At 40.0% G+C, this 27,500-nt stretch overlaps 2 protein-coding genes, 1 long non-coding RNA gene and 1 pseudogene across 5 annotated transcripts in view; all 4 read right to left on the reverse strand.

The window, feature by feature from the left end:
• The window catches only part of LOC118494906, a 22,353-nt gene extending 20,635 nt beyond the window's left edge, over nucleotides 1–1,718 (reverse strand). The window contains exon 1 of the long non-coding RNA XR_004897114.1: nucleotides 1,682–1,718. This is a non-coding gene — a long non-coding RNA (uncharacterized LOC118494906). The remainder of the gene's footprint in view (nucleotides 1–1,681) is intronic.
• The window catches only part of LOC116048142, a 568,688-nt pseudogene that overhangs the window by 81,498 nt on the left and 459,690 nt on the right, over nucleotides 1–27,500 (reverse strand).
• LOC116049154 (CD209 antigen-like protein E) overlaps nucleotides 3,576–27,500 on the reverse strand; it is a 236,056-nt gene continuing 212,131 nt past the window's right edge. The window contains exons 1-7 of one of the 3 annotated variants that reach the window (XM_031298575.2): nucleotides 7,853–8,028; nucleotides 7,526–7,627; nucleotides 6,670–6,738; nucleotides 6,505–6,567; nucleotides 6,101–6,243; nucleotides 5,452–5,564; nucleotides 3,576–4,166 (exon numbers count right to left, since the gene is read on the reverse strand). In XM_031298575.2, the coding sequence (XP_031154435.1) occupies nucleotides 4,034–4,166; nucleotides 5,452–5,564; nucleotides 6,101–6,243; nucleotides 6,505–6,567; nucleotides 6,670–6,738; nucleotides 7,526–7,627; nucleotides 7,853–8,003 (774 nt within the window). In that variant the 5' untranslated portion in view covers nucleotides 8,004–8,028 and the 3' untranslated portion in view covers nucleotides 3,576–4,033. Of the gene's footprint in view, nucleotides 4,167–5,451; nucleotides 5,565–6,100; nucleotides 6,244–6,504; nucleotides 6,568–6,669; nucleotides 6,739–7,525; nucleotides 7,628–7,852; nucleotides 8,029–17,350; nucleotides 17,904–20,296; nucleotides 20,410–21,249; nucleotides 21,393–21,645; nucleotides 21,751–21,853; nucleotides 21,944–22,599; nucleotides 22,702–22,975; nucleotides 23,361–27,500 lie in introns of those variants that run through there. The other 2 variants (XM_036000587.1, XM_036000586.1) reach the window with 2 other exon arrangements.
• kat14 (lysine acetyltransferase 14) overlaps nucleotides 25,476–27,500 on the reverse strand; it is a 32,746-nt gene continuing 30,721 nt past the window's right edge. Inside the window, exons 8-10 of the mRNA XM_031298553.2 lie at nucleotides 26,510–26,685; nucleotides 25,887–26,077; nucleotides 25,476–25,654 (exon numbers count right to left, since the gene is read on the reverse strand). Of these exons, the coding sequence (XP_031154413.2) occupies nucleotides 25,481–25,654; nucleotides 25,887–26,077; nucleotides 26,510–26,685 (541 nt within the window). The 3' untranslated portion in view covers nucleotides 25,476–25,480. The remainder of the gene's footprint in view (nucleotides 25,655–25,886; nucleotides 26,078–26,509; nucleotides 26,686–27,500) is intronic.

Here is a 27,500-nt window from a genome sequence, read left to right on the forward strand (position 1 = left end):
GAAGAATAACAACTGAACCCACCCTTCTGATGGGATCAGGATAATCCTGTTTTTTTGGATCAAATAGATCCCAAACCGAGTTCAAAGTTTTGAAAAACCCAAAGGGCAGATTTGATCCAGATCAAATGTAAGCATAGGCGTAAATCCCAGGAGGGTCGGGGGGGGGTCAGGACACCCCCCCCATCTAAGGGTTGTCCCCACCCTAGAAATATCAAACCATGCTGTGTATTGTAAATAACATAATGATGTATACTTAAAATATCTGTGTAAGTAGTCAAATAATTCAAATCCCAAAAAATGCTTTTTAAGTTTAGAAACATTTTGAGTCCCCCCTCCCTTGCCTCACGGTGGTTTGGTCCACTGCCTGCTGTACGTCAAGATCTGCATATGCTTCACAGTCACATCGGGTAGTGACAGGAATGTAGTAAGTAGGCGGTTCAAGGCTATTTTATTCACATTAACATCGGACTTTCTAAAATGTTTTAATACTTTAACTACATTCTCCTGATGAATACAGACTTTTACTGAAGTAACATTTCCACTGCAGGACTTTTACTGTAACAGAGTATTTATACAGTGTGATGTTAGTACTTTTACTGCAGTAAAGGATCTGGACACGTCTTCCAATCAGCAGCCTCCTCGGTCACTTGACTCTCTTTTTGTCTCCACGGTAACCACCAGGGGGCGGACCCTTCCTGCTGCGCCCACGACGGCCGTCACGCTCTGGCGGTTGCCGTGGTGAACGGTCACCATGATGTACTTCCTGTCTTAGTGCAGCGAGGCGCCGACGTCGACCAGCAGTCTGGACCGTAAGACCACCGGCAGAAACACAAAATCACCGTCACCAAACCCACCAGACTCCATGTAAATAATCACTACTTTTATCATCGTAAAACACACTTCATTCAAAGTGGACAGAAACTAAATCAAACTATCAAAAGCCGTCTTGGTTCATCTTTCCACTGTTCCAACAATCACCACTCTGGTTTGGTTGAAATAAAACCTTAATTCACCCATTTACATGTGGAGATATGCTGGCTCTATACACGCTAAAAGTCCTGATTATTTACATGGAGTCTGGTGGAAATATGCTGGCTCTATACACGCTAAAAGTCCTAATTATTTACATGGAGTCTGGTGGAAATATGCTGGCTCTATACACGCTAAAAGTCTTTATTATTTACATGGAGTCTGGTGGAAATATGCTGGCTCTATACACGCTAAAAGTCCTGATTATTTACATGGAGTCTGGTGGAAATATGCTGGCTCTATACACGCTAAAAGTCCTGATTATTTACATGGAGTCTGGTGGAAATATGCTGGCTCTATACACGCTAAAAGTCCTAATTATTTACATGGAGTCTGGTGGAAATATGCTGGCTCTATACACGCTAAAAGTACTGATTATTTACATGGAGTCTGGTGGAAATATGCTGGCTCTATACACGCTAAAAGTACTGATTATTTACATGGAGTCTGGTGGAGATATGCTGGCTCTATACACGCTAAAAGTACTGATTATTTACATAGAGTCTGGTGGCCAAACGTCCTCAGCTTGTTTTACATTTTCACAGCAACACATGGAGTAATGCCAGAGTTTACCTGGCTGAGAGAATGCAGTCACAGCTTCAGGAACATTACATGTTAAAATCTCCTCTTCCTCTTCATCAGGATGAAGAACACAGCTCTGCATGACGCTGCAGCTCTGGGATCTGAAGGTCTGCAGTGTGCTCGGGTCCTGCTCAGGTAGCAACACACACTCACTGCTTTTGGAAGTTTCTCCCGCTTCTTTCAACATTTTTGGCGGGTTTTTTTAGACATTTTGACTCTTCTCTCAACTTTTTCCTGCTAATTTTGAAGTTTTTGTCTTTTTAGTTTTTTTTTTCTCAATGGTTTTGTCGCTTTTTCTATGTTTCTACTTTTTAAAACTCAGAGAAACTGATTGAGCTCCATCAGCCCAGCAGAATCCTCCAGATTAGGAGTGTCAAACTCAACTTCTCTAAGGGGCCACACTGGAAAAAGAGAATCACATCGAGGGCCAGACATGTATATTTTATTGACAATGAAAAACTTTGAAAATAGCACCAGAAATGTCAGAAATAGCGTAAAGAATTACGGAAAAAAACGCCAAAAACGTTGGGAAAAGCACCAAAAATGTTGAACAAAAACGCCAAATGTTTTGAAAGAAAATCCCCAAAACATCTACTGTAAAAAAATGGGTGAATAACGTTGACAAAAGCACACAAAATGTCGAAAATAGCGGCAAAAATGTAGAAAAAAACGCCAAGACTGTCGAAAAAAGCAACAAAAACTAGGCAGGCAAAAAGTTATTGTGAACCTGAATTGATATGCGGGCCGGATCAAAGTTTGCGAGGGTCCGGATTTGGCCCGCGGCCCTTGACTTTGACACATGTTCTCCAGATGCTGTAAACATCTGCTGAAACCAGGCCACGCCTCCGTTAACCAGTCACATGACTACAGACGCATAACGCACACAAAGAGACACAAACAGCCAATAAACATAAACACATAATGAGTCAAAAGACACTAAATGACTCAGAGCAGAGTTGCAGTTCTGATGGTAAAAGATCTCAGGTCGTCGTGTTTAGAGCTGTTGAAAAGGGTCAAGTTTCTTCTGGATTTTGCAATGTTTCTCACGCTTTTTTGACATTTAGTCACTTCTTTGTGCTTAAGTGTTTTTGTTGCTTTTCATGCTTTGTTTAATTTATATTTAACGATCTGATAGAAAACAGGAACTGTGAAATATAAAGTCTACATTTGGGGGAACACAACAGAACGTCCCAGCAACGTATTCTGGACAAACCGTAATACATGAATGAATGTAGCTAAAGAAGAGATGTGTCTGGTTTGGGTTCCAGCTGTCAGGCCGGTGTGCGGCGGAGGAACGCCAGCGGGCAGACGGCGTACGACGTCTGACATCTGCCTTCACTGGTTTGGATCTGAAATATCCAGATGTTATAAATATGTTTGAGATTATTAAATAAAAAGTTGTTGTTAAACTAGTCTATATCCATTTCCAGGATTGCTCCGTGGCCGACGGAAAATCCGCCAGATTTCACTCTTTTCGGCCGGATGTCCGTTACCTTCTAGAGATGAAACCCTCCCAGAGTCACTGCAGTACCTCTGAAACACCTTCAACCCTTGTTGGGTTTAGGGTGGGGTTGGGTACCGAAAATGTTGTACTTTTTAGGGTACCAACTGGATTAGGCCGGTACTATTCACATAATATCAATCGTGCCAAATTTCGGTACCTGATAGCTCATACGTAAGCGCGATGTCCTTATTCCTCTCTGCATATTTCACAGATAGCCAGGCTCAGCTCTCACACACACACACACACATCCACACACACACACACACACACACACACACACACACACACACACACACACACACACACACACACACACACACACACACACACTTGGTCGGGTGTCTTTGGTGTTTGTTATAGACGCTAAAAGTCTCTCTATGCCCTGGTGACTGACTGACAGGCTGCAGGTCGTAGGGTAAAGCAACTTTCTTTCTATAGCACATTTCAGCAACAAGGCAATTCAAAACGCTTTACATAAAACATTAAAGAGAAGTTAAAAACTTTCATGAAAGAGATAAAAAAATAAGAACAGGCTACAATGGAATAAGATACAATACAAGAATACCAGCTGCAGCGTTAGACATGAATAATGATTTGATTTGATAGGTTGTAGAGATGAGTTAGGGAGGGGAGATGGAGGTAGGGAGGGGTTTTATTTTGGGTGGTGTGTAAAATGTTCTAAAAGCTGACAACCTGCAATTCCATGTTTTTATTAGCTTTTACTATTATAATCCTGTAGGACTACAGAGGAAGTGCTCAGGACTTCTAACCAGATTGTGCACTATGAAGGGCAGAGGAACGATATCTATGTAATCCAGGTTATTTAGCAACACAGAATAATCTACTGAGCAAAATGTAAATTAGTCTGATTTGACAAAGTTGATCCCAACACTACACACCCCTCTGTCATCACAGAGTTCAGATAATATCTTTCTCACAGATCCACTTCTTATTATCACCATAAGTTCTTTGTGTCCATTTTCCTTGTTGATCGCAGCATGTTGCAGCTTTATAGTTACCGTCTCCGCGAGGCAGTCCTGATGCCCAGAACCTGTCAGAGAAATAAAAAGTCCTTTTATTAAACAGGGCTGAAACTCCTGATTGGTATTCATTTAAAGTAAACTGTTGAATTTCACATAACATATTTATATTATCTGTTATTAAAACACTTATTTCAATAACTCATTTAAGACTCATCTTTGTAGATCGATGTAATCTGTAACGGCTGCCAGTGACAGAAGGAACCCTTGTCCTTTACTCCCACATCTCTGTTTTCAGTCATTGAAGGTTTTTACTGACAGGAATCATCCCCAAAAAACAAGCTATCACAGGTGTTCTGATATCTAACCAAGATGGTATCCTTTCTTTGTTTTCTGCAGCTAGTGTCTGTTTTTAAAAGCCCAGCAGCCGGTCCTATAGACTTTACATTTTGATTCAGTCACACACATTAAAATATACTAGCTTTTCAGGCCTGTGAAAGTTTAACACATATTAAATCTTTATGGTTTAAGACATCACTATACATTTATAATGTTTACAGGGAGCTCCTCTGTTGGTGATTTCAAAGCCTACTCTGGTCCCCGTCTCTCCAGCTTCATCTTCAGACGTCATCCATGGGACTGATGCTCATGATTATTTAAAAGGTCTACTAGTCAGCATTTCACTAAAAACTATTGATAGACTTAAACAAAAGTTACCCTCTCAATCATCACTTATAACTCACTAGAAGTCTCTGTCTCTCTCTCTCTCTCTCTCTCTCTCTCTCTCTATCTCTCTCTCTCCCCCTCCCTCTCTCTCAATTTCAAATTCAAATTCAAAGAGGCTTAATTAGCATAACCATATTGACACCCAGTATTGCTAAAGTGTGTCTCTGTGTGTGTGTGTGTGTGTGTGTGTGTGTGTGTGTGTGTGTGTGTGTGTGTGTGCGTGTCTGTGTCTGTGTCTCTGTGTGTCTCTGTGTGTGTGTGTGTGTGTGTGTGTGTGTGTGTGTGTGTGTGTGCGTGTGTGTGTGTGGAGGGGGGGGCGTCACTTACTGTTCCTCAAGTGTAGTCTCTCCCACTATCTCTCTCTCTCTCTCTCCCTCCCTCTGTCTCTCTCTCTCCCTCCCTCTGTCTCTCTCTCTCCCTCCCTCCATCTCTCTCTCTCTCCCTCCCTCTGTCTCTCTCTCTCCCTCCCTCTATCTCTCTCTCTCCCTCCCTCCATCTCTCTCTCTCTCTCAAACACTAATTGGAAAAAGCAGCTTTAACTCAGCATCCTTCTATTTAAAACATTTATTTTAGTAACAAACAGTGACTGATGGAATTGTGATGAAAACAAAAACCTTTAAAATGTCTTACGTTTCTGTCAGCGGTGATCCGTCGACCCATTTCCATTTGTATTCTCCTTCTTGGCTCTGTCCCAATAGACCAATCCAGTACTCTCCATCCTTACTCAGCTCAGTGACAAACTTCTAGAAGTTGACAAGAGACAACAATCATTTCTCTGTTCACAGTTCAGCATTTCTGTTGTAGTAAAGCAATCTTGTGACTACATCTGAAGGAAAGAGAAAATGTATTGCAACACAAAAATCCCCCCATGATGCATGAAGCAGAAACACTAATCATACACAAATAACCAACCATAGTTTCAATAGAACCAAATAAACAACATGGAACATCTTGACAAACAGACTGTAGTTTTAGTTTTTGTCACTTTGACAATCAGCCTCAACAAACACAAGAGGGATCCCTCGGTCCACCACACACTGAGGACTGGACTCAACAGCATGACAGGAAACACACATTAGTAACGGAGGGAAGTGAAGAAAGACATTTATAATCAGCAGAGAAACAGAGAATGCATGAGGAACTGCACCGTTAGTGCTCATAAGACAGTTAACATTTCAAGGGTTTTTTCAAACATTTAAAAGTTGTGATATATTTTATATTTAAATATTTCCATTGAATTTCTTTTTCTCTAAGATCACTCATAAACAAACACACTAACCTGTTCCTCTTCATTGTTTATGATGACCAGATCTGCTCCACTCATCTGACAGTCAGCTCTACGTCCATACCAATAGTCCGTCTGCTCAGATTTAAAGTAACAACTGCATCCAAAACTCTTCCATCTGTCAGGACACTGCTTCTCTTAAAGTCAAACAAATATAGTTTCACTATTTAAAGATCTTTCTTGCCTCTGTCATGTTTCCCTGTCAGGATGTTGACTCTGTAAATACTTTAAAGTTTAAACTCTCATTTGTAAGTGACCGTCTCTAACAGAAATATTCACATCATCAGCAAAACCGTTTAACAGCGTGAAAGAGTTATTATCAACGGTAAATACACAATCAAGTTCTATGATGTAAATGTGTATAATACAGGTGTTTACTAAATTTTAATCTTTCTCACCTTTAATTCTGCACTTCAGCTGCTTTATTTCATCCTGTAACTGACTGTTTTCGACAGATATGTCTTGAGATAAACAGCAAAAGATGAAAGTTTGAGATTATTTATGCTTAATAGACAGTGTGAAGTTTGATCCTGTGTGTTATGGTGATTTGAAACCTTTCTTACCAGAAACTTTCCTCTGGATCTGGCTGTAGTTGCTGCTCAGTTGGTCGTATCTGGTCTGCAGCAAAGTGACTGAAATATAAGATAAGGTTTATTGATTGAATCACTCTCTGGTGTTGCAGCAGCACATAACAGAAATAAGTACAGTTACATAGAGAAAGGTAATAATAAAATAAAAAATAACAATTGTATACAATTTAAAACTATAAAAGAGCAAGACTCAAAAATATCTGGTGAAAACTGCAACAAAATAAGAAACAGACCAACACTGAATCATTCTGCTTTAAACTAAAGACAGAAATAAGTAACATCATGCTCACAATGAAATATCACTTTGACTATTTCAAACTTAAATAAAAAATTATTATTTGGTGTAATAACAGGGAAACTGTAACACACAGGGAATGAATTGAAAAAATAAAACAGGAAAAACTACAACTGAAAACCACAACCATGACAGTATCAAGTGTGAAAAAGAACCAAAACAAGCTGGTTTTATCGCCTGTCACTTTAACACCCCTCTCCCCCAAAAAAGAAGAGTCTGCTCTGATTGGCTTATGAAAAAGAATAGCTAGTGGTTAAGCCGTGGGTGGAGATACTTAGATGGAGGTGGTATTTTCTAATGAGCCTGCATGAGAAAGAAGAAGGGGAATCAAATGTGAATATGTTGTTGAATCGCATGTTTTATGATCTAGGCAGCCTACAAAAACCTGACAGGGTCTTATTTCACAGTTCTGATTGGTAGGCACTCCAAATACCTTATTACCAAATACATATTTGCACAAGCACTGAAAAAGTATTTCATGATATTTCTCCTTTAAGATATGACAACAATGATATTAAAAACATAATTACTAACAGCGAATGAAGAGTCCAGCCAATACCAGAAGATAAAACCCTCCCAGAGTCACTGCAGTAGCTCTGAAGCACCTTCTGTTGCCGGCTGCAGGATTGCGTGGTCCTACAGAGACAAAATACATTCAGATCATGTTTTACTGTTCGTTTGAAGTTTGAACGATAAGAATAATGACTCACGAGGCACCAGATTACATCACCAAGACACCTGATAAACACTCACAATGAATGGTAACTAATGGTGGATTAACACTTAATATCTAGTTTAAATAAAGCCTCACAGAAACTGAGATGAACTTCCCCTTTACAACAATCATCATTTCAGACTTACTGGCTCTTTGTGGCCCGAGTTCAGCGTAATGCTCTTCATCCTGTAAGATCTCCACCTGATTCTCCTCTTCCTCTCCGCTGTTCTCTTCAACGTTTCTGTTATATCTCACATTCAAGCTCAAACGTGGCGCAGCGACAGCATCTGCAGCCATCTTGACAAACTGAACTGAACCTATGGTTAGGGACACTGTCTTTGTCTTTTAGTTGAGCAATCATTTAACACAGGAAGTGGCCGCAGCACAAACCACTAAGACAGATACACACACTAATACATTTGTTACTGTTAGACGAAAAGTCCCACTTTACTTAAAAAGTTGACTCAGATTTAGGCATTCAGTTGTTTGGGAATCAGTATAATGAAACCCTTCAGATAACCTTATAAAAGTATATTAAAGTTAAGTAAAGCTAATAAAATAAAGATGTTTCTTCCTGATTGTAAAAAAGAGGAACTACCCACACAGTGACTGTGCATAGCTGCATTTACACATGCCTATCTGACACAAGAACTATGATGTGACCGCAGTTTTTTTTGTTCTGTTTGTTAGAAAAAGGGAAGTTTAGGTGTGAATTTATTTTTAATTTTTAATTTTTTTTCAGTAAAACAAACACAAGAGATGAAAGACCATCTTCCTTACTGACACACAACCAGGGTCTGTGATAATCACCTGACGTTAAGCTGGATGGAATAAAGAATTAGCTCTGCTACATGCACAGCTAGTAACACACAGAGCAGATCATAGATGCAAAACAGAGCAGAGGAGCACAGGAAAAAGATGATGAAGATCTATAAACGATCTGATAGAAAACAGGAACTGTGAAATCAGGCGCGTAGTCAGTAATGGGCCAGGGCGGCACTGGCCCGCCCACTTTACTGACTGGACCATCCAGATTTGAGGATTAAACCAAAGTTTGGTCTTTGAGTATTTATTTACATTTGCAAATGCAGGAAGCACACGGTTCACAAAAGGCACGCAGCTCTGGTGTGAAAGGTCTCTTCAACGAATAACAAAAAGCACCCAGTATATATGCTTCTCCAGTGAGATAGAAAGACATGCCCCCCCCCTTTCTAAACATGACTCAACATTTCTTACAATCAAACATAGTCAGACATTCAGGAGCCACTTCACTTCTTCCCCTCTGTACCACTTCCTACCCCAAGGTTAGACATCCTGTTAATCTCAACTATGTGAGAAGTCTCAACTATCCAGGCAGAAATAACAGATAGGGGCTACAAGGTCACCCTAAACTATCTGTTCAGAGTCAGACATTACGGTCCCAGACTTGGTGACTCTTACTTTCAACATGTGAGAATAAGAAAAACTCACTTTCAGCATTGGAGACAAAGTAAAACAGAAATAAGACAAGAATATAAAGAATCATGCTTAAATATAATTTTGCCATTACAGAAGCCTTTGAACGTAGGTGGTTGCTATGGTAACAACAGCCAGCCACTCTCCTGGCTGTGAATTTACGAATTCCACTATGGCCACGCCAAGACCCGCCCTTCAATAGGCAAGGCAAGGCAAGGCAAGGCAGCTTTATTTGTATAGCATATTTCAGCAACAGGGCAATTCAAAGTGCTTTACATAAAACATTAAAGAGCAGTTAAAAACGATTAAAAAATTAAAAGCAGATAAAATACAAGATTTTAGGCTGCTAGTATGGGACAATGTATAAGCCATTGCTCTATACATGTAATCCACCCGCAATCCTTGCCCCACCGGTCTTACTTTTTAAATTCTCTTTATATGCTTATATAGATTGTCATACAGTTTCAACAATGCATCTTCATTATAAGAAATGAACGAGTATTTCAAGAATGGCAACATCAAATAGAAATGTCTTCAGCCTTGATTTAAAAGAACTGAGAGTTGCGGCAGACCTGCAGTTTTCTGGGAGTTTGTTCCAGATATGTGGAGCATGAAAACTGAACGCTGCTTCCCCCTGTTTAGTTCTGACTCTGGGGACAACAAGCAGACCTGTCCCAGACCACCTGAGAGGTCTGGGTGGTTCATAGTGTAGTAGCAGATCAGAAATGTAATTCAGCCCTAAACTGTAGTGATTTATAAACCAGCAACAGTATTTTGAAATCAATTCTTTGAGGCACTGGAAACCAGTGTAAAGACTTCAGAACTGGAGTGATGTGATCCACTGTCTTGGTCTTAGTGAGGACTCGAGCAGCAGCGTTCTGAATCACTCATTGTCGTTTCAAAGATACCCTTCTTAAGCAAAGCAGAACATTTATTACAAATGTAAAAGCTGTACATTTTCTTTATAGGGCAGACGTGAGATGCAATATATGTCACACCGTTGAGCGTGAGGCAACACGGGCAGCACCCAGATGCAACCAGCTGGGCAGCAGCAGGGGGATTCCAGGGATTTATTGTAGAAATGGATCACAGGCAGCTTCTGGTAGATGGTAGGAAAATGCCCTAGTAACATTCAAATAACAGAAACAAAAGCACAAAACAAGATCAAAAGTCATTCAAAAGTATAGAAAACAAAGAATTTTGTTATCGACAAATTTTCTCTTTTTCAAACATGATCAAATCAGCCAAATCAGCCCCAAATATAGTAATTGCAACAAAAGGCAAGAACTGTGGACATACTGTAACCCTGCTATGGAGATAACTACAGAGCTAATGAATGACCAGGTAATAGGCCTGCAGGGTGTAGGTGAAGGGAACCCACACCAGATCACCAAACGGCAACATGAAGCCAAAGCCATGGTGCATGAGGTCATGGTGGTCAGAATGGCCTCCTGAAGACAGAGAACAACACATCCCTTTAATCAAAGTAAGATGGCTTCAGCTGATCACATCTCTAACGATTTATGGACCAATGCAGGGACATACACACCTTTGGGCTATTGTTGCCCTGATTGGCTCAGCTGCCCTCTGGAGGAAGAGCTACAATAAACTTTTCTTTCTTTTTGTTTTTTCCTGTTGTGGTTGAATTAATATAATCAGCCCATCATAAGTAAAGTTAAATCAAATTAAATCTCCATATCATTCATATCTTGTGTTGATTTATGTTGCCCTCAGCGATGCCCTCTGTCCCAGTCATGTGACTTTGTTTCTATAGAATAAACTTTGATACTTTTAAATAGATGTTTAGCCTAATGTTAGTTTCTGTGTGCCTCCACAGCGAAGTTGAGAGAAGAAGAGAGAGAAGGAGCTTAAGGTAGCAGCTAGAAGGAGAGCAGCTTTGCAGAGCTGGATTCAAACTGGCAGCTGAGACGTTTGATAATGTCAAGCAACCATCCTACATTATTCATTTAATGTCAAGTAGGCTTTAAGTTAGATTAGACTACTAACTTATTAAAAACTAATGTTTGATTCTAGAATAAATGCACGGTATTGTGTATCTATGCTGTGAATAACATTGTGAACCCCAGAAGCTCCAGTTCACAGAGCACAGTGACACTGGGATCAAGTGAAATACTTTCACTAGCTCTACTCATGTTGTAATTGTTCTATATACATACATATTATTTATGGTGCCAAATCATAATAGTTATCTGATCCAGAACCATTGAGAGCAGCCAGAGTCTATGAGAAGTTAACTGGCAGCCCTAGAGTGTTCCGTTGTCTTAGATACATTACAGCTATATCTTTCTACATGGTTTACTAACCCTCCCATTGTTCCCCAGTTATCATGTCTCTGTTTAACTACCTTTCTCTGACATCCATCTTTGCTGCAGCCAGGGATTGAACAGTTGACCTTCTGCTGCTGTAACTAAGCTAACTCTGGACAACAGCATCCTCATGTGGCCAAACAACGCAGCTGCATTATTAACCAGAGCACGTGGAGAAGTGTACCAGTTCACTGACAACGTCAGGGGTTTCTACTTTAGGAAGAAAGCTGCAAACATTCAACTCTTTCTGAGATTCATCTCAACTATTTTAATCCATTAATCCGTTTGAATCAAAAACAGTTAAACTTGTGTGATGTCAGCTTATTAAATGTGAATATGTTTTAGTTTCTTCTCTCCTCTGGGACAGGACACTGAAGATCTTTGAGTTGGGGACAAAACAAGACATTTGAGGACGTCATCTTGGGCTTTTAGTAAACTGTGATCCACATGTTTCACCATTGTAAAATAATGGTTAGTTGCAGTGAGTCCAAGTGAGTTTCAGGAGTAAATGACAACAGTTTAAATTTGCCAACAGATGAAGAGCTCTGTCCCAAATAATACACAAGCTGCCAGAAGTTCTTGATGTTATTGGATCAGTAAAACTGAATTTAGTAATTACATATTTACTTTAGGTGTTCATTCATATCACTGTGTCAACCTCTGATACTGTTTGGAGCAGACAAACTGCTGGAAAGTATGCAGTATATACATTTGATCTATATGTTTAGGAGGAACAGGAAGACACAGCTCAACAGTTTCAAGCTAAACCAACATGTATTTATTTAAAAAAGAAATAAAATCCTCCACCCAGCACCAGGATATTCTGATACACAGAGAGAGTGTGGTTCATATAAATACACTCAAAGACAGTTTAGAAGTGTGTCTGTGGGTTTAACCCTAACTAGCTGCAGGTCCTGAGAGGATTGTAGCCATTATGTTGCTCACTGCTGGATCAGCTTCTAAGACATGCGCCTACTGGAACTATTTTAAAACTAACATAAGGCTGTTCTCTTTTCCAGAGATTTTAATTAGTCTTTTTTTACAGTCATTTTAATTATTTTAGGTTTTACACCTTGTTATAAGTAACTTTATGAAATGTAACAAAGACACAAAGAAAACTCATTCAATCTAAGATTATTAGGCTATTCACACGCTGCTAAATACATTTTACAGTTCCACACGTCTATTTTTAGGATGTGAACTTATCTGTGTACAAGTTACCAATCTGCTGTCCTGTCTGCTTCTTGTTTCCTTAATATAATATTCCAACTTAACGGAGTGATTGTTCTGAGTGTTAAAGTTGTGTTCTTGTTGTTTTGAGATTTAAAGTGACTCAGCATGGTTTAGTTTAGCTGTCCAAGAGCTCTGGAGGAAACTGCTGACCTTTTTAAAGTCTAACCAGCCACACAGCTGTTTGAGGTGATCTGGCTGATTGTGTGGGCGGGGTTACACTGATTGATTGACATCTTCCTTCTGTTAGGGCGGGACTAATGACAGCTTCATCATTCTTATTGGAAGAAAAGATTTGTGTATATGTAATTCCCATCTAATCTCCGCCCACCTTCAGCCTGATACCCCGTTTACACGTACGTGGTTATTTTGAAAAACTGAGACATTTCCCTTCGTTTGTGCCCTTCGTTTACACTAAACGGAGAATTCGCCTCTGAAAACAAGTCTTTCTAAAAACTCCGGCCAAAGTGGAGATTTTGGAAAACTTTGTTTGCATGTTTGCCAAGACAAACGAAGGTATAGGCAGCCGAGGAAGTGAGGAAGAGAAGAGAGAGGAGGAGGAAGTGATTCGTTGCTGTTGTTGCTATTTTCAGGATTCTGATTGGCTAACGTGGGCTTGAGCTTCTCGTTACACTACCACCTACAGGCTTGGCGTGCTCTTGACGGCATTGATGGCATATATACACAGGCAACACTTTTCTGAAAACTGACAGCTGTGCACAATGTTATTTTTGAAAACGGAGAGGGTGAAATGTCCGTTTATGAAAATAGCCGGCCACGTGGAAACGTAGCATGAGCAGAGTTGAATCAGCCAGAAGTGAAATCACCTGTGTGCTGTTAACTGCTCTCAGTGCTGGAGTGTAACTAAGTACATCTACTCCAGTACTGTCCTTCAGTCCAAATGTTGAGGTACTTGTACTTTATAACTATATATTTGAGAAATATTGTACTTTTTACTCCCCTACATTCATCTTTTACAGCTTTAGTTACTAGATACTTTACACATTCAGATTACTGCACACAAAACACATGTAGTTTATAACATCTGATGTTTGATTCTAAAGTAAACTAGCCGACAATATAACGTCTACAAGTCACGCTGAGATGATCAGACCATTACACACACAACTGGTTGGATCCTTTACACTTTCTACAATGGGAGGATTGTTCTTTTAATACTTTAAGTCCAGGACTTTAAGTGTAACAGAGTATTTTTACAGTGTGGTATTAGTACTTTTACTGCAGTAAAGGATCTGAATACTTCTTCCCCCGTTGTTCAGCATGCAGAGATCAACTTCAGGTTTTGTAATTAGCCATGATGGTAACTGACCAACAGACTGAAGGACATACATTCATATTAATAATACCAAATCTACCTGTCAGTTCTTTACAATGTTTAATCAACGAAACAATAAATTCAAACCAAACCTCCTGAGTTTATAGAAGTAGAGGGACCAAACCTGCTCTGTGTAGCCGAAGCTGAGGGTTGTAAACAGCGTCCAGTAGCTCCCGTTGTCGCTCCTTCTCCTCTTTTGAACGACAAAGTTCCTCCTCGTACTCTGTTATCGTTCTTTCAAACAGCCCAAATATCTCTTCAGCAGCCGCAGTTAGTCGCTGCTCCACCAACGCTCTCAGCATTTGGACTTTACACATTTTACCTCTTTCTCAACACAACAAAGAGACTCTGCTAACCAGTGTTGGGAGTAACGCATTACAAAAGTGACGCAATTACAGTGATGTATTCCTTTTTGCTGTAACGCAGTAATATAACACATTACTAATACATTTAATATTATACCAGTTACAAGCTCAGTATCGCGCATTACAACGCATTTTAACCCAAAATAAAGTGTATTTTTTTTAAGAATTCACCAACTCCGAGAAACATTTCGGCACCAGAGAAGAAAAACAAACGGTGACATTTTTCCTGTTGCTGGACTTCGATGGTTGAGATGACTGAGACAGATTCTACATTTGCGAGATGGACATTCTCCCATTATTTTCAGATCATTAGAGACAAGGATAAGAACATGATAGTCAAGCGCAATCTATGTGCGACACTGAGGGGACTCTCTACGTCGAGAATTAGCACAAGTAACTTGAAGAAACAGCTGGACCGTTGCCACGCTAACACTAAGCTAATCGAGAGAGCTGCAGGCGTAGAGAAGAGAAAGAATGCCGAGGATGAGAGCGCGGGGAAGAAAAAGCAACAGAAATTAAGTTTCTCTCGGACTGCCATGCTGCTTGAACCCCGAGAGGTGAAGAAACTCGTGGCGGAGTAAATCGTTGAAGACATGCTGCCTCTATCAACAGTAGAATCGCCGGCTTTAAGAAAGATTGTGAGCAAAATCCCCGTAACCACTAGCAATGACAAGGTCAGCGAGCCATGCCGATGTTATTTAACGTCCCATATTGTTACAAACAGCAGCATAAACAGTGACAAAACGTTAATGTATTACCTGTATCCAAATATTATAAACATGTCTAGCTAGAAGTGATTAACATTTTATCAGCCTTTATTTGGTAGCCTATGTTTTAGCCAATTTTTGGCAAATAGCAGGATTCCTCTGTTTTGCCTCTGTTTTATATTTTTAAATCAATTAAAAAACTAATTCTCCAAGAGGACTTTTTGATTCTTTTTAAAGCATAAGCTATGTCATCCAATGCGTGACAGCTTTGTGCTGTGAACTTGAATTATAAGAGAATAAAAGAATACAAATTGTAAAGAATAAGAGATTGGACATCTTATCATCATTAGATTATAGGTTACATAATAGTAGGCTCCAGCTCTGATGTGATTGATATGCATAGGCCTAGGCTTTAAATATTAAAAGTAAATCTATCACAATCTACCAGATTTTGATTATTTGCCTGCTTTAGTAATTCTGACAGTGATTGTTACTTTTTGTATTGTACCATGAGCCTTCACTGTCTATTATATTAAGTTGTTAGTAGCCTTAGGGGCCCACAGAGTCATTATGTTATACCATATTGTCCTTGACTGGATATATAATGAGCTGCAGTAAACTCAATTTCAGCATTTTAGAATGCCAAGTCATACGTCCCTGGATATTTTGGTAAAAGTAACTCAAAAGTAATGCAAAAGTAGTGTAACGCATTACAATTCAGAGACAGTAATATTGTAATATAACTAATTACTCTCAGATGACAGTAACTATTAATCCATATTGTATTACATTTTTAAAGTAACTTGCCCAACACTGCTGCTAACACACCGTTCTGTTAGACGCCATCTGGTTCAAAGTGTGAAGATAGCCGCAGTAAATACTACAGCTTCCGGTGCAGATCAGTTGCTGAGTTTCAAAATAAAAGTCTGGAAGTGTTCAAGACTTCCTCAGAAATAAACACAAAGAAGATTAATGATTAAAATACACTTTGGAAGAAAGACAAATACTGCATTATATTTTCAGAGCTCTGAAAAAGGTTTTAATATAATAAATGTACATTTTATTATATGATCTAAGCCTTACACATGACATTACAAAAACAAAGAGGGACTCAAGATTTCACAATTTGTAATTCCTCACATGGTTTGTCCAGCTGATACCAGGAGATAAAACCCTCCCAGAGTCACTGCAGTACCTCTAAAACACCATCAACCCTTGTTGGGTTTAGGGTGGGGTTGGGTACCAAACTGTACTTTTTAGGGTACCAACCAGATTAGGCCGGTACTACCGGGGACCAAATCCCAGTGTTTTCTAGACCTATAGCCCGTTTTACGACCACGTCTTTTGCCTCCTGTTTTTGATAACTTCACCTGAGATTGTACTTTGTATGATAAACTTCATTACCTCTTCACCTCTGCTACTGAGTCGTGCTTTAGAGTCCTCTGAGCTCCCTGATAACTAATAAATAATGTGTGATGTGTTCCCTTCATGAATTCTTCGTGTATTAATCTTGTATTGGTGCTGTATACTGTTACAGTTATTGTTGCTGTGGCCTTGTTGTCCATCTTTAGTCTTATTTAATTTATTCTTAGTTATTTTCTCAACTGACTGTCCCAGAGACAGAATGCTGATTTTGAACATGTCTTTAAAACACCAGATTACATTACATGTCAACATTTTTAAAGTTGGGCACCGAAACTCTGTATGTTTTAGGGTACCAACTGGATTAGGCCGGTACTACCGGGGTCCAAGTCACATAATATCAATCGTGCCAAAACTCGGTACCTGAGAGCTCATACGAAAGCTCGATCTCCTTATTCCTCTCTGCATATTTCACAGATAGCTGGGCTCAGCTCTGACACACACACACACAGAGCTGTGGAGCAGATGGAGCAAACTACGTCGCCTCTGCAGCTTGTTCAGCGAGTCACGTTAATGCCAATAAAGCCGTCCCAAGTGTGGTTACACTTTCAAAACGCCACGCAGACAGCATCCGCTGCAATATAATATAACAACACATTCTCACTCCCATCGCGTCAAATACAGACGCTTAGTCGGGTGTCTTTGGCGTGTTATTGACGCTAAAAGTCTCTCTATGCCCTGGTGACTGACTGACAGGCTGCAGGTCGTAGGGTAAAGCAACTTTATTTCTATAGCACATTTCAGCAACAAGGCAATTCAAAATGCTTTACATAAAACATTAAAGAGAAGTTAAAAACTTTCATGAAAGAGATAAAAAAAATAAGAACGGGCTACAATGGAATAAGATACAATACAAGAATACCAGCTGCAGCGTTAGACATGAATAATGACTTGATTTGATAGGCTGTAGGGATGAGTTAGGGAGGGGAGATGGAGGTAGGGAGGGGTTTTATTTTGGGTGGTGTGTAAAATGTTCTAAAAGCTGACAACCTGCAATTCCATGTTTTTATTAGCTTTTACTATTATAATCCTGTAGGACTACAGAGGAAGTGCTCAGGACTTCTAACCAGATTGTGCACTATGAAGGGCAGAGGGACGATATCTATGTAATCCAGGTTATTTAGCAACACAGAATAATCTACTGAGCAAAATGTTAATTAGTCTGATTTGACAAAGTTGATCCCAACACTACACACCCCTCTGTCATCACAGAGTTCAGAGAATCATTTTCTCACAGATCCACTTCTTAGGGCCATCATCTTACATCACTTCTTTGTCTCCATTTTCCTTGTTGATCGCAGCATGTTGCAGCGGTAAAGTTACCGTCTTCGCGAGGCAGTCCTGATGACCAGAACCTGTCAAAGAAATAAAACATCCTTTAATTAAACAGGGCTGAAACTCCTGATTGGTATTAATTTAAAGTAAACTGTTGAATTTCACATAACATATTATTATCTGTTATTAATACAATTATTTCAATAACTCATTTAAGACTCATCTTTGTAGATCGATGTAATCTGTAACGGCTGCCAGTGACAGAATGAACCCTTGTCCAGTACTCCCACATCTCTGTTTTCAGTCATTGAAGGTTTTACTGACAGGAATCATCCCCAAAAAACAAGCTATCACAGGTTTTCTGATATCTAACCAAGATGGCATCCTTTCTTTGTTTTCTGCAGCTAGTGTCTGTTTTTAAAAGCCCAGCAGCCGGTCCTATAGACTTTACATTTTGATTCAGTCACACACATTAAACTACAGTAGCTTTTCAGGCCTGTGAAAGTTTAACACATATTAAATCTTTATGGTTTAAGACTTCACTATACATTTATAATGTTTACAGGGAGCTCCTCTGTTGGTGGTTTCAAAGCTGACTCTGGTCCCCATATCTCCAGCTCCATATAAAAGATATAAAAAAAATTGAAAATATTGTCAAAGATTTTGGAATAATATCAGCTGCAAAGGTCAATTGGGAAAAAAGTGAAGAACTGGCAGTTGGGAGTTGGAGGAGGGGTCTGCCCAGTCTTCCAGGAGGATTGGTGGTCTTAAATATCTTGGTGTGTACGTAGGTAATGAGACTGTAGTCAAAAAGAACTGGGAGGGGGTGGTAGAGAAAGTAGAAGGAAGACTGAATAAGTAGAAATGACTGAAACCACAACTGTCATTTAGAGGCAGAGCATTCATTATTAGTAATCTGGTAGCATCTGCTCTGTGGCATCGGTTGGCCTGTATGGAACCCCCAAAAGGGCTCATTCAAAAGGTACAAGCTATTTTAGTGGATTTCTTTTGGGACAAGTTACATTGGGTATCTCAGAGTGTTTTATATTTACCAAAGTGGTGGCCAAGGTCTGGTACACATAGAAAGTAGAGTGGCAACTTTCAGAGTACAGTTTGTACAGAAATATCTCACAGGTCCAAAAGATGTGGTTTGGAGAGATGTGACAAGTAGCTTGTTAAGGGAGACAGCTGGTCTGGGTTTGGACACTGCACTGTTTCTGATGGATTTTAAGTTTTTAAACCTGTGTGGATTACCTCCTTTCTATCAGTCCCTTTTCAAGGTGTGGAGTTTTTTCAAGTGGAAGAGACTTGAGCCTACGTGCTCTCTGCACTGGTTATTAGAAGAGCCCCACATAAATGGGGCTAGGATGGATGTTCAGGACAGCACGATGTCGGGCCTCACCAACATGCTGTGCACCACAGGAGCTGTCACCCTGAGGAGAATCGTGGATGTAGCAGGGCCTGGGCTGACGGATACATCAGCGGTGGCTTCTCTTCTGGGGCAGAGGTCTATTCGACAGACCAGGAACGTTTTACAGAAGTGGACTGAGAGACTGATGGAGGAGGAATGTAACATGCTCCAGGATTACTGTGTTGGCGTGGAAACGCCTGATGGGAGTGATCCTTTTCCACAGTTGGGATTTACTCCTAAACTGGATCGATTTACTGGGGATTTTTTAAATGTGATGGACTCTAAGTATGTGGACTTGTATACTGTCAAAGGAACGGTTGTGTACAAATGTTGTGTAAAATTCCTGAACAGAGATAAACTGGACGGAAGAGTGGACACAGTGAGGAGACAGAGACTGGGGGTGGACAGTGGTGTGAAACCAGCATGGAGGGTTCTTTAAAATCTCCTCTGAAGAAAAGGACTGGGGATTTACAGTGGAGGATTTTACATGAAGCCATTGCTGTAAATACTTTCATTTATGTGATCAACCCAATAGTTTTAAGTGGTTGTCCATTCTGTGGTGAAGTAGAGACCGTTTTTCACTGTTTTTATGAATGCCAGAGACTCTGGGTGCTGTTTGATGAGCTGGAGAAGGTTTTTACACAGTTGATTTTAGGTTTTATAAGGAAATGAATAACATTGATGATTTTCTAAAACAGTGGTGCTATAAATATGCATTATGTTCTGAAGTAGGAGAGGATTTAATATTTGACAGAATATTTAGGTAGGGATGTGATTGTTTGTCGTGTAAATTACATTTAAAAGTTACAAAAAAGTTTTTTTAGGTGCATATTTTCTGTGGCCCAATTTATTGTGATGGAAAAATGTTTTTTTGGGTTGGTGTTTCTAGTTTTTAAAATAAAGGTTTTATAAAAAATCTAAAATCTCTCTCTCTCTCTTTCTCAGACACTAATTGGAAAAAGCAGCTTTAACTCAGCATCCTTTTATTCAAAACATTTATTTTAGTGACAAACAGTGACTGATGGAATTGTGATGAAAACAAAAACCTTTGAAATATCTCACGTTTCTGTCAGCGGTGATCCGTCGACCCATTCCCATTTGTATTCTCCTTGTCTCCGTCTATACCGTAAACCAATCCAGTACTCTCCATCCTTACTCAGCTCAGTGACAAACTTCTAGAAGTTGAAAAGAGACAACAATCATTTCTCTATTCACAGTTCAGCATTTCTGTTGTAGTAAAGCCATCTTGTGACTTCATCTGAAGGAAAGAGAAAATGTAATCAACCAACCATAGTTTCAATAGAACCAAACAAACAACATGGAACATCTTGACTGTAGTTACACAACACAAGAGGGATCCCTCAGTCCACCACACACTGAGGACTGGACCCAACAGCATGACAGGAAACACACATTAGTAACGGAGGGAAGTGAAGAAAGACATTTATAATCAGCAGAGAAACAGAGAATGCATGAGGAACTGCACCGTTAGTGCTCATAAGACAGTTAACATTTCAAGGTTTTTTTTTCAAACATTTAAAATGTTGATATATTTTATATTTAAATATTTCCATTGAATTTCTTTTTCTCTATGATCACTCAAAAACAAACACTGTTGAAGCTATCCTATAAGCCTCGGTATGAATGGCATGGTGTTCTCAACGCGTAGCAAAAAGATTTTAGGTCCAGGCATTAGTTCTCTTTGGGTGGTGTTCCCGTGTATTATAAAAGTAGAAAAAAGGGTATTTCACATAAAATAGTACTTCACCCAGTGGTGATTACTAAAGTGCTGTGGCTTATTGTTGGTGGAGTGGGTGCCTGCTCAGCTACGGTAAGAACTGTGTGTTCCCCGCAATCCACACCTTCCTCTCATTGATTGCCACACCTGCAAATTTACCTAATTCCCAGTGACGTACCACACCTAGTGCAATACTCCTCCAAGTGGCTAAAATAAATAATAACTAAATTAACCTAACTAAAAAGTGGATATAAATGGCTCCTACAAACACACTAACCTGTTCCTCTTCATTGTTTATGACGACCAGATCTGCTCCTCTCTGCTCACAGTCATCTCTGCTTCCAAACCAATAGTTCCTCTTCTCAGATTTAAAGTAAAAACTGTATCCAGATCTCTTCCATCTGTCAGGACACAGCTTCTCTTAAAGTCAAACAAATATAGTTTCACTATTTAAAGATCTTTCTTGTCCTGTCATGTTTCCCTGTCAAGATGTTAACTCTGTAAATACTTTAGGTTTTACATCTCATTAGTGACTGTCTCTAACAGAAATATTCACATCATCAGCAAAATAGTTTAACAGCATGAAACTGTTTAATCAACGGTAAATACACAATCACGTTCTATGATGTAAATGTGTATAACACAGGTGTTTACTGATTTTAAACTTTCTCACCTTTAATTCTGGTCTCCAGCTGCTTTACTTCATCCTGTAACTGACTGTGATTTACACTCAGTGTTTCGCAGCTGCTCTGTAACTGACTGATTTTGACGGATACGTCTTGAGATAAACAGCAATAGATGAAAGTAAGACAGTTTGAGATTATTTATAGACAGTGTGAAGTTTGATCCTGTGTGTTATGGTGATTTGAAACCTTTCTTACCAGAAACTTTCCTCTGGATCTGGCTGTAGTTGCTGCTCAGTTGGTCGTATCTGGTCTGCAGCGTCTCGTATCTGGTCTGCAGCAAAGTGACTGAAATATAAGATAAGGTTTAAGGCTTTATTGATTGATTCACTCTCTGGTGTTGCAGCAGCATGCAACAGAAATAAGTACAGTTACACAGAGAAAGGTAATAACATTTTTTTTATAAAATGTAAAACTATAAAAGAGCAAAAAGACTACAAAATATCTGGTGAAAACCACAACAAAATAAGAAACAGACCAACAACACTGAATCATTCTACTTTAAACTAAAGACAGAAATAAGTAACATCCTGCTCACAATGAAATATCACTTTGACTTATGAATGAATTGAAAAAATAAAACAGGAAAAACTACAACTGAAAACCACAACCATGACAGTATCAAGTGTGAAAAAGAACCAAAACAAGCTCCGTTTTAGCGCCTGTCACTTTAACACCCCTCCCAAAAAACAACCCAGTCTGCTCTGATTGGCTTATGAAAAAGAATAGTTAGTGGTTAGTGGTTGGTGGGTGGAGATACTTAGATGGAGGCGGTATTTTCTAATGAGCCTGCATGAGAAAGAGGAAGGGGAGTCAAATGTGAATATCTTGTTGAATTATGAATAGCCAAATAGCCAAACGTATTTGCACAAGCACTGAAAACGTATTTCATGATATTTCTCCTTTAAGATATGACAGTTTGTATTAAAAACATAATTACTCACAGTGAATGAAGAGTCCAGCCATTACCAGAAGATAAAACCCTCCCAGAGTCACTGCAGTAGCTCTGAAGCACCTTCTGTTGCCGGCTGCAGGATTGCGTGGTCCTACAGAGACAAAATACATCCAGAACATGTTTTACTGTTCGTTTCAAGTTTGAACGATAAAAATAATGACTCACGAGGCACCACATTCATCATCATTTCGCAATAGCCACTGCTAATGCTTGCTCTTGGGGGAACTATTGGAATTGTTGGGGCTTTGTAAATTATAGAATGTGGTCTAGACCTACTCTATCTGTAAAGTGTCTCGAGATAACTCTTGTTATGATTTGATACTATAAATAAAATTGAATTGAATTGATTTGAATTTCAGACTTACTGGCTCTTTGTGACCCGAGATCACCGTAATGCTCTTCCTCCTCTAAGATCTTCAGCTGATTCTCCTCTTCCTCTCCACTGTTCTCTTCAACGATGTTTCTGTTATATTTCACATTCAAGCTCAAACGTGGCGCAGCGACAGTATCTGCAGCCATCTTGACAAACTGAACTGAACCTATGGTTAGGGACACTGTCTGTCTTTGAGTTGAGCAATCATTTAACACAGGAAGTGGCAGCAGCCCGAACCACTAAGACAGGTACACATACTAATACATTTGTTACTGTTAGACGAAAAGTCCCACTTAACTTAAAAAGTTGACTCAGATTTAGGCATTCAGTCATTTGGGAATCAGTATAATGAAACCCTTCAGATAACCTTATAAAAGTATATTAAAGTTAAGTAAAGCTAATAAAATAAAGATGTTTCTTCCTGATTGTAAACACGATGAAATACCCACAGTGACTATGCACAGCTGCATTTACACGGCTCTGACAGAAAAACTTTGACGTGACTACACAGTTTTTTTTTGTTCTGTTCAGATCCGTTTTATATTTGCCAATTATTTCAGTGAGTTTACAAATTGTTTTATATTTACTGATTACACATGGACATAACAGTTTTGTTCTTCAACATAAAGTACATCTTTAGACTCCTAGTACAGATATTAGTCTTACTGTCATTTAGATATTATATTAAACAAGGTCACTGGATAAATACGTTTGAGATTATTAAATAAAAACTTGTTAAACTAGTTGATATCCATTTCCAGGATTGCGGCGTTGTCGACGAAAATCCGCCAGATTTCACTCTTTTCGGGCGGATGTCCGTCCCCTTCCTCTTTCTTTGTGTTGGCGTTCTAACCTCCGGTGGATTTGTGAGGACTATGGTTAACAGCTCCTCAGATCTCTGCAGGGTAAATCCAGACAGCTAGCTAGACTGATCTGTCCAATCTGAGTTTTCTGTTGCACGACTAAAACTACTTTTGAACGTCCACATGTTCCACCAAAACAAGTTCCTTCCTGAGACTATTTAGCAGAGGCACCGTGGCTCTGTCCGGAGCTTAGCCCCGCCCACGATGATTGTGATTGGTTTAAAGAAATGCCAATAAACCAGAGCACGTTTTTCTCCCATCCAGGAATGCTGTGTGGACTAGCCAGACCTTCTTCCACCGTGCTTTGGAGGAGGGTCTGGCAAAGCGAGACTATTGTTAAACCAACCACCAACGTGGACACGAACCGTAACATGTGTTACCTGCAGCGGTGTCTTTCTCCCCCTGTAGAGGAGACATCAACCTATCTGCTGTGCAGCTCTAGCAAACGACAGTCTGCGGAATGAAGGAAAGAGAAGCTGCTTTCATCATGTTTCACTTCCAAAAATCAATTAGATACTAAAGTTTTATCAGCACACACAGAAGCTGCAGAATATTCTGCAGATTGTAAAACTAATTAAAACTCAGGATGTCAAGATAAAAACAGTCTGTTATCTCAAATTAAAACTCAGGATTTCATTACACATCTTTCCCCCAAACAGGAAACACAATCTGATAAATTCTGCAGATTTTCAGTCTGGATCATCGCTGAAAACTGTAAAACACACAACCTTTTTTCCGTCTGTCAAGAACTGACCAACTCGTATATGAAACAGACTTTATTTTAACACAGTCCAGATTTTCTGAATTATTTTACAGTTTGTCAGAATTTCTGTGTTGTACATTTTCTTTAGAAACCCCACAAAATCAGTCACATTTCTTCATCATTACATAAGTACAGTTTGATTGAGTCAGTGTTGTCAGGCAGATACTGCCCGGGTGCCTTTGAGCCAGGCATGGCGCTGCAGACTAAGGTTGGGCATCGTTTGAATTTTAACGTTTCTGATTCCAATTCCGATTCTTCCTTTCGATTCCGGTTCTCATCGATTCTCGATTCAGATTCTTTGAGGGGTGGAGTTGAAACGGGTCACATGCCTATTTTCACAAATAAGAGGAAAGTTTTATTTTGAGTCAATAGTGGGTTGCAATTTTACAGCTTTTTCAACGTAAAATAAAGCCAGACTAGAGCGTGCTTACTGTGCTCCAAGGCTGCATCACAACAAGCCCCTGGCCACTTCGTAAAATGGGAAGCGATGATCGGATTTGAAACCAAATCCTCTAAACGATTCCAATGAAGAAACGATTCTACTGGAATCGTAATTTTTGAACCGATTCCAAGTAGCAATCGGTTCTCGATGCCCAATCCTGCCTGAAACCATCTCTTCAGTACTAACAGAACTCAAAGTACACGTGAAATAAAAGTTTCTGTCACTTTAGGAAGTTCTGCTCACGCTGATGTTTGATCAAGTGTCCGTTGGCCTTTTATTAGTTATTTGATGCTATACAAACAGGCTGAAACCTCATGATTGACAGCTGGGATTGACTCCGACCGGGATTGGCCGGGCGAGTGTGTGGGCGGGATTTGGATACTACAGCAAAATATTTCAACTTTTGTCTAAAATCTTCAGACTTTGTTCTCAGCGTCTCAGGCGGAGGAAGAAGGCGTGGCGACACTCAGTGCTGTCCACCGGATAGTATTTATCGTAGAAGTCCAGGATGTATTCCTCCGCTTTGAAACCAAACTTCTGATAAAGGAGCATGGCGGGATTACTGGCCGACACATGCAGCGTCACGTCCTTCCCCATGCACGTCTGAAACACACAAACAGACACACAAACATCACGTCTGAGACACACAAATATTACTGCCAGCAGTGGGCGGAGTCTCTCCACGAAGAGTTGATTAATCCCTGCAATAGAGGGCGACAGTCACATGATCGGTATATGACGGGAGTATTTTTGTGGGCTCGGGATGGGATGGGAGCGACAATTGATTCCTGTGTCACCCTCTACTCTGCAGCTCTCCTCACCATGTCTGACTCACCTGGATGAGATGGTAGATCATGAAGGTGCCGATGCCAGCTTGCCTCCACTCGGGATGGACCAGCAGGAAGGAGATGTACGCCTCGTTGTACTTGACGTCAGGAACCATGAAACCAAAGCCGATCACCACTTTCTTATAGAGAGCGACCACGCTGAAGTCTGGGTACTGCAGGCACTCTGACAGGTCCACACCTGGGGGACCAGAGCCAATCAAACGCTCCGTTTACACACACACATTCATGGTGGGGGGTTCTGGGTAAGAAGAATCTCTGTCTGTCTGTCTGTCTGTGTGTTTGTGTGTGTGTGTCTCTGTGTGTGTGTCTCTGTGTGTGTGTGTGTGTGTGTGTCTCTCTGTGTGTGTGTGTCTCTCTGTGTGTGTCTCTGTGTGTGTGTGTGTGTGTGTGTGTGTGTGTCTCTCTGTGTGTGTGTGTGTGGGTCTGTCTGTGTCTCTGTGTGTGTGTGTGTGTGTGGGTCTGTCTGTGTCTCTGTGTGTGTGTGTCTCTGTGTGTGTGTGGGTCTGTCTGGGTCTGTCTGTGTGTGTGTGGGTCTGTCTGTCTGTGTGTGGGTCTGTCTGTCTGTGTGTGTCTGTGTGTGTGTGTGTGTGTGTGTGTGTGTGTTAGTTACCTGGCCAGAAGCTGTCGTGACACATGGCGTTGACCGAGGGGATGTGGTTTGGGCGGACGTAGCAGTAGTCGATGGGAGCGTTGGGTTCAGGGACCCAGTCAGGGTCGTTCCTGTGAGAGTGAGCTCTGATCTCTGCCAACAACCTCAGCTTCACCGGACGACTCTCATAATCCCTCCTAAAAAAAGAGACAGAAGGATTCAGGACTCTCTACCTGAGGAAGGATTCAGGACTCTCTACCTGAGGAAGGATTCAGGACTCCCTCTACCTGAGGAAGGATTCAGGACTCTCTACCTGAGGAAGGATTCAGGACTCCCTCTACCTGAGGAAGGATTCAGGACTCCCTCTACCTGATGTATATGTGTGTAGGCCTGTCGCAATATGCAACAAATCAATTAATCGCATGATAAATAAAAATGAGCTCGATCATTTTTAAATGGACATTATCGTGGCCGGAAAAGATTCCATTTTATTTGTTTTTGATTGTGTTTAGTTTTTATTTAAGTACATTTTTCGTTAACAGAGACTGAGAGTCCATTTTATTTATTGTTTTTGGTTGTTTTGTTCATTTATTGAGGATATTTAAAATGTCTTCCAGTTCCAGAGTTAAATATTCTTTAGAAATAAAAGTGTATTGATCTTTGAAAAGGTGTACCTGCATTATTATGCCATTATCATTATATATTAGATGAAAATGGTTACAGAACAACAATATTATTGTTTATCACAACAATTTCTGGGACAATTTATTGTCCAGCAAAATTTGTTATCGTGACAGGCCTACATGTGTATTGTGACGTTTTAGGAAACTCATAACCTGATGTAGGGTTTGAGGTAGGCCTGCACGATTCGGGGAAAAATATAAATCACGACTTTTTAGCTTAGAATTGATATCACGATTCTCTGCCACGATTTGTCTCTCACGAAGTGTAATGTTTACTGCACACATGAACCATGACAAAACAAATCGGCAGTACCAAACAGATTGTTTTT

The sequence above is a fragment of the Sander lucioperca genome, chromosome 4 (assembly GCF_008315115.2).
Source record: "Sander lucioperca isolate FBNREF2018 chromosome 4, SLUC_FBN_1.2, whole genome shotgun sequence".
NCBI classification, from domain to species: domain Eukaryota; kingdom Metazoa; phylum Chordata; class Actinopteri; order Perciformes; family Percidae; genus Sander; species Sander lucioperca.